The sequence below is a fragment of the Nannobrachium achirus genome, assembly GCF_963921795.1.
Source record: "Nannobrachium achirus genome assembly, chromosome: 22".
Lineage (NCBI taxonomy): Eukaryota > Metazoa > Chordata > Actinopteri > Myctophiformes > Myctophidae > Nannobrachium > Nannobrachium achirus.
In genome coordinates this window covers 31239041-31246728 of record NC_137829.1, presented here as the reverse complement: position 1 = coordinate 31246728, position 7688 = coordinate 31239041, and the positions used below count along the sequence as shown (strand labels likewise).

At 47.4% G+C, this 7688-nt stretch overlaps 1 protein-coding gene across 1 annotated transcript; it reads right to left on the bottom strand.

Moving 5' to 3' along the window:
- Window positions 1-503: 503 nt before the first annotated feature.
- Window positions 504-3905, bottom strand: LOC308307974 (DNA-directed RNA polymerase III subunit RPC2-like; the record flags this gene model as incomplete). The annotated part of the gene is made up of 1 exon (XM_080753318.1): window positions 504-3905. The coding sequence occupies one exon, from the start codon at window positions 3903-3905 to the stop codon at window positions 504-506; it is 3402 nt and encodes a 1133-aa protein (XP_080609444.1).
- Between the last annotated feature and the right edge of the window lie 3783 nt (window positions 3906-7688).

Sequence of the window (7688 nt, the reverse complement as noted above, 5' to 3'; positions counted from 1 at the left end):
ATGGGCATAAAAGGGATTAGTGATGCCAGATACTCAGAGCAGGGATCTCCATATATGGGCATAAAAGGGATTCTGTTAGGGATCTCCATATATGGGCATAAAAGGGATTGTATCCCAGATGATGCCCTGTTAGGAGACACAAGACAGATGGCCATGACAGATGGAGCGACCTCGCTTTTCGCTCTTAGGCGTCTTACTGGTATTCTCCACAACACTTGTATCCCCCCTATCTTGACGAATGGTTCATTCCCCAGTTCAGAAGGTCAGCACAGGTGCAATTAATTATTGTTAATTAGCAGCAACAACGGCACGTTTTTTTTTCAAGTGTGGCAGTCTTGTTGACTTGTTGTAAAATAATATACTATATCCACTGATAGTAATCATCATCATCATGCCTGTTGCTAAGGTATGGCAACATGACCTGCGCGCACGACGCACGTGCAAGACACCAGTCATGTTGCCATAGCTTAGCTTTTGCTCAACTAACGCCACTGATCTCCATGTCACTCGTTGTTTGGTGCCAGTTTGAGGCGAGGCACGATGTTCATGGACTGCAGCTCCTGGAGGAGCAGCTTGCAGGCGTAGGGCATGCGCACCGAGGACACCTGGCGAGATGATTGACAGTAGTGACACCACCCTGAGTATCCCAGCAGGCCACATTGCCCACACACATCCACCTTAAAAGCATCACTGGCGAGCATCATGCGTTCCACCAGCAGCATGCTAGCTCCGTAGCTTATCAGACAATCTCGCTCCATCTCTCCCAGGCGCAGGCCTCCGTCCTTGGCACGTCCCTCCCTGGGCTGCCGAGTGAGAACAGATCTGGTGCCGGTTGCCCTGGCGTGCATTTTGTCCACAACCATGTGCTTCAGCTTCTGGTAATACACAGGTCCAAAGTAGATGTAGGCCTCCATCGGTTCCCCGGTGATTCCTGAGGTGACGTAGTCCTTGCCCTGGTAGTTGTAGCCGTGGCGGGCCAGATCCTCGCAGACATCGTTCACTTTGCTGCCGCCGAAGGCCGTGCCGTAGTGAAAGCGTCCGTCCAAGACTCCGGCCTTGCCGGCCAGCAGCTCAATCAGCTGACCGACTGTCATTCTGGAGGGGAACCCGTGAGGGTTCATGATGATGTCTGGACAGATGCCTGAGTCACAGAAGGGCATGTCCTCCTGCGGGACAATGAGGCCACACACTCCTTTCTGTCCGTGTCGACTGCTGAACTTGTCTCCCACCTCGGGCCTCCTGGTCTCCCTGAGCAGGATCTTAAAGAGTCTATCGTCTTCCGCGTTGGATGAGATCATCACCTTTTCCACGTAAGGCTCCGTCGACCCTTTGTGACTGACGGGCACTTCTCTGTACTGGGGCTTGCCTGGCTGGGCGCCGCCCTCCGGGGGCATCTGGGTGACCGTTGGCATGAACTTGTTCACCAACACCTGCATGTTTTTCACCCTCTCGCCAGGGGAGCATATCCCCTCTGCATCCAGGATGCTGTGCTTCCAGATGGGCTTGCGTGTGTCAGCGTGCAGCATGGGTCCCCTGACGATGTCAAAGCTCTGGTTGGTGTGGCGCTTCAGGGTGCACTTGGCATTTTTGTACACGTGGCATCGGCCAAATCCCCTGTCCAGAGAGGCCTTGTTGAGGATCAGAGCATCCTCCATGTCGTAGCCACTGTAGCTCATCACCGCCACGGTGGCGTTCTGGCCGGCAGGCAGCTTCTCAAAGTCAATCAGCTCCATGGTCTTAGTCTTCACCAGGGGTTTTTCTGGGTAAGCCAACAGGTACATAAGAGTGTCTATTCGGTTCCGCTGGTTGAAGCCAATAGTACCCATGGCCTGCTTGCCCATGGCACACTGGTATGTGTTCCTAGGGGACTGGTTATGATGGGGGTAGGGAATGAGCCCAGCACAAACTCCCAGGATCGTGAAGGGTTCGATCTCCAAGTGTGTGGTGTTTTTGCAAATCGCGTGTTCATAAAGGGCGATCTGACAGTCATTCTCCTCGTTCACGTCCAGGTATTCCACCAGGCCCTCACGGAGGAAATCTTCAAACGTTCTGCAGCCCTGGGACAGTTCTTCCATGTGTTTGTTTTTCACCATTGGCTGTCCCTTTGTCACGATGATGTATGGCCTGCAGAGGCGTCCCCCGTCAGAGGAGATGTAGATGCAGCGATCCCTCAGGTTGGTGGAGATGGAAACAAACTCATCGATGAAGCCGGCCCGTCGCATCAGCCTGAAGGTGTTGACCAGCTTGGGGTGGTCTCTGATCACTCCTAGGATGTTACCGTTGAGAAAGACAAGGAAGACACTGGGGTAGGCCAGCTCCTCTCCACACAGCAGGTTTACGTCCTCCACCCCCACATTGAAGGCCAGTCTGATGATGGGCCTGTCATCCTCCATGTCTGTGGTGATATGGGTCATCAGAGCCAGGTGCTTATCCAGACCGCAGCCCTGTCCTTCGGGGGTGTCCGAAGGACACAGCATTCCCCACTGGGAGGGCTGTAGAGAACGCGGTCCACTGATGTTTGTGGACTTCTCAAACTGGGAGGAGATCCTGGTCATCATGCCCAAGGCTGAGATGAAGGACAAACGGGAGAGGATCTGGGTCATGCCCTTTCGGTCCATCTTGAATCTCTGCAGCGACCAGTTCCCGGTGGCGATGGCCATGACCATGCCGTTGGTGATCTGATCCTGCCGCATGTGCTTGAACACATCGAACGGAGCATCTCTAGTCTGCTTGGGTATCCTCTGGTCGGCGATCCTCTTCAACTCCCCATTGAACTTCTTAAAGAGATCGTCAAACAGCAACGACAGGAGCTGTCCAGCCAGCTCTAGACGTTTATTTCCGTAGTAGTCCCTGTCGTCCACCTTGTTGTCTCCTTGAGCGAGGATGACCCTTCGCACCATCACAGCCAGGTAGATGCACTTGGCTCGGAAGTTAAACTCTTTAACAGGTACGTGTGTGAGGAGTAAGGCTAAAAACTCCCTGGCCTCTTCCATCTTGGTCTTCTTGGGCCCTCTCCACCTGTGTTGTGTCCGCACTTTGTTCCCAAGGTACTTCAGGGCCTGAGTCTGGGTGAAGATTTGTGCCTTCTGGCATTCTTCCAGGCTAGGGGTGAAGTTGGCCATGATGTCTTCCTCTGTGCCGATCATCTGCACTATCTCTTGGTCACTCTCCACGCCCATGCACTTGAATATAACAGCAATGGGAGCGTCCTCTGCCAGGGTGTTGTGTCTCAGGTAGAAGCGACCCTTCTTCACAACAACATTAGTCCTGCTCTTCCTCTCATGGGTGGAGCTGGTGACGGAGGCTCCCACTGCACCATTCCTGTCCCGCTGCAGGATGATGCGGTTGTTGGACAGCTGTTCCTGGATCAGAATAACCTTCTCCTGTCCCTTGACGACGAAATAGCCCCCCGGATCGAGAGGACATTCGTTGAGTTTAGCGAACTCCATGGGAGTCTTCCCCGTCAGGACACAGTTGGAGCTGCGCAGCATGATCGGAATCCTTCCGATGGGCACAGCTTTGTGGATGATTCTCTGACTGCCTCGAGTGTACTCTATGTCCACTGTGATAGGTGCAGAGTACGTCATATCTCTAAGACGGCACTCGTGAGGCGAGACAGGCCTGGTCACATTGAAGCTGTCTACGGCGTCAGGCGTGCCAACGTAGATGTTAAGGTATTTGAGGTACCACGTTGGATCCGCAAAACATGTGATCTTTTCATTTGCTTTAATGATCTTCTTTATATCCACATTGATGAGATAGTTGAAGGAGTCAATGTGCTGCTTCACCAATCCTTTCACCTTCAGGAAGGCGGGCAACAGTTTCCATTTGTCCGCAACTGTGTTGACCGGAGCTGCCAGTTGCTGGGTGCTCATGTCCCCAAACTCATCACCAAGTACTTCCATGGCTTGCTCTATTGTTCAAGTAAAACACTATATTAAAACTGGCGAATGGGTGGTCTGGTCTGCCAACTAGGGGACCACCACCACATCACTGTGACTCTGACATAACCATATATAGACTTCCCACTGCAGCTCCACCCAAATATGGCATGTGTCATGCTGCCTGTAACAGGATGACATCAGACTCAAACAAACCCTGTCGCCATGACATCAATTAACCCCAAAGAAACCAGAGTGGTTGTCGCGATGTGAGTCACACCTGCAAATGAATTCCGTCCTTGTCCCTTTTATGCCCATATATGGAGATCCCTGATGTCATCAACATTAAGCCCATATCTGGGAATGCCCATATATGGACATATTGTGTCAGTCCCTGTTGTTTCAGCGTTTGTTTCTCACCCTTAGGGCATCGGGCGTCTTACTGGTATTATTTTATCGTTAAAATCATAATGTTTTACCAATTTTTGGGGGGCCACTGATTGAATATATCCTCATGGCCCACCAGTGGGCCCCAGGTTGAGAATCAATGGTCTAGTAGTCCCTCTCGTGCCCAACATCAGTTTAGGCGGGCCTTAAAATATTTAAATACATAATCTTAACATATTAACACTAATATTAACAATCTACAAGCTTGCTCGTGGTGCGAGGCGTTGTGTGCTTGATCGGCTGTTTTCACTAGTTTAAATCATTTTAAAAATGATAAATACAAAACAAACGGTTTTGGACCTACTAGGTTTCCACCCGACAACGATGATATGCATGTTTTATGAACAACCCTGGGTTTTTCAGGACACTCGATGTGAAAAGCCAATCCAACATCATTCTAATCTATTCTCAAAGTCGAGCACATATCCTTCTTTGACACGGACAGCGCCTCGCGAGAATAGTGTGCTATACATATTTATAATGCATTATCCAACGTGTTAGCTACACTGCACAACGTGGCATGCACACAGCACTCATGCAATATTCATACGTTGAAATCGATGGGGGACACGGCATGCATGCGAGCGCAATCAGGCGATCATTTCAGTGTGTGTGTGTGTGTGTGTGTGTGTGTGTGTGCGCGCGTGCGTGTGTGTGTGTATGTTTGTGTTTGTGTTTGCTTTTGCGTGGCTCTGCGTGTCTACTTCATTAGCCTGCTGGCTACATGTTGTGGAAGCGCATGAGCTGAGTGTATATACCAAAACCGCACATGTCCAAAATTCAAAAGCATTAAAAGTAGTAGATATACAAGCTGAAAACGTGGCAAGAAGCATCGTGTTTTGTGCTTATAGATCTGCCACTTTTGATGCTTTTGTGTGACACATGTAGTAAGATCGAGCAGGGTTTTAATTTACAAAAATAATCTAAAAGTAAAAATATGGAAATAAGAGGTTTCTGCCTGTTCTATCTATCTATCTATCTATCTATCTATCTATCTATCTCTCTATATATATATATATCTTGGTCTACCTACGTTATTTTTTTCTAGATTGATATTTCTATGCATTTGATGTATTGATGTTGATGTATTACCTTGCTTATTGTATATCGATGTATTACCTGTGTAACATTTTAATGGCTACAGTACTGCATTGATAAAATCAAATATTCCAGTACTTTTAACTGCAGTACAACTTTGACAGAGCAGCTTTCACTTGTAGTTTAGTCATATTTGACCAGGAGTAGCCTATCTATTCTTTGACTCAAGTCTGGGGTTGAGAACTTTGTCCACCACTGCCAGCCTCTCTCATCAGTTCATCGTCCTCATCACGTTACTATTAGAGTGACTCCACTGTGACGCTATTTTCATACCGTATTTGCTTCCCTGTTGTATCGTTTTTTTGTCCATCCACCATGTAGAGGTCATACGTAACACAACAGTGCTCCTCTAAGCTCGTTTAGCATTCAGTGTCTTGCTCAAAGGCACTTCAACAGAACAGTTAACGTAACAAGTACCGACAAGTATCCTTAACCTTGGTCTGCTGCTTGGACAAGAGTTTTTCTCTCTACTCTCTGCACTACACTGCCAAGAATACAGCTCCTCTAGTAGTGTGTGGTTGGACGTGAACACAGTTCCCCTGTATGTGGTGGTATCCGCTTAAACCCTTAACCCTTGGTGAAATCTCTTCACCAACACAAAATCACTCCCAGTGTGAAGAAATCTATGCTTTTGATGAGTTTATTTCATTGAGCTATCCCTGCAAGCCAAATGACGTCATGATGACGTCTTCCGGTGACACCGGTGACATTCAGAACTAGGCCAGATCATGGACGGATTAACCCCCGCGAGGGCCCCTGGCCAATATTTTTTTAGTATATTTGGTTGAAATCAAGTGATATTCTTGGCCAGATCTGACTAGTCATGGTTTGATCGAGACGTCACTGATTGGTCCAGGTCCTGACCGTGCTTGCTGGGATATGAAGTAGATGAACAATATTGTTCAATCCCTGCTTATTATATGACATTCCCTGAATAGCAATAGCGCAGCAGCCATTTTGGAAAGAAATTGGTCCTATGCCTACTTCCTTCACAGGTCTTACTAATTACACTATTATACTATACTGTAAATCTGAGAGTGTACAAATACACATATTCACACTCTCAGAGTTACACACCCATAAGGAGCCATTTGGAACATCCCTCAAGGAAATCATGAGGGTCCCTGGACCACACTTTGAGACCCACTGGTGTTTCTAGTGAGCCAACAAGCACAATAGAGCATCGCAGTAGGCGTGGTTTACTGGTGCCACTAAAAAATCGCCCGTTAATTTCCTCATTGACTTTCACGAAAATATTCATAACAATTATGTTAAGCATAGAACCAAGCCATCCCGGATGTCACCATGAAATCATTTGTTTCTTTAAAAGAACATTTTGAAAATCACTAAACAAAGGGTATTTAGCCTACTAAATGTAGTATATCAAATAATCAAATATTAAAATATGTTTTTATATAGGATCAAAGGTTGTATGGTCATGATTCACTGAGACCCTGGATGGCTTGGTTCTAGGCTTAACATAATTGTTATAAATATTTTTGTAAAAGTCTATGGGGAAAATGAAAGGGAGATTTTTAGTGGCACCAGTAAACCACTTCCACTGCAATGCTCTATATCAGCACAGCACACTGACTCTGTATGAGCAGAATGGAACAGGGCCTTCATTAGTATCATTGGTAGCACTGACTCTGTTTGAGCAGAATGGAACCGGGCCTTCATTAGTATCATTGGTAACACTGACTCTGTTTGAGCAGAATGGAACAGAGCATTCATTAGTATCATTGGTAAGACCTGCGAGGGAAGTAAGGAAAATGCCCAATTTCCTTCCAATGTGTGCATAGAGCCTATTGGGTTCATGTGTGGTTAAAATAAGTTATGGAGGGAAGTTAAAGACGAGCATTGAGAGTTCCATCTGGTGAGAGCAGCTAGGGGTCGTTCTGAGGGGTTTCCGAGGCTGTGCACATTTAATGGCTGCTGGCCGATTGCCGTGGTCCATCAAACATATTCCCAGAAGATCGTCTTCTTTGATGGCAGGTGGAATCTCTGGAATGCTCCATGACAGCGACAACTTCTCCAAAGTGATTTATAGATCTTTGTTTAAGCGGACATCCTGAGAAGCATGTGGGATTGATGGGGTCAGAACATGTGCAGAGCACATTGACAGACTATAATAGGATCTCCAGCTGATGATATTATTGACCTTGGCCCCTACTGGGCCCAAAACCATAAGTAGCAGAGTTTGCCTTTGGCCCGTATCTATATAAAAGGCATTATGCATAAACTTACATTTTGTACTGTCAA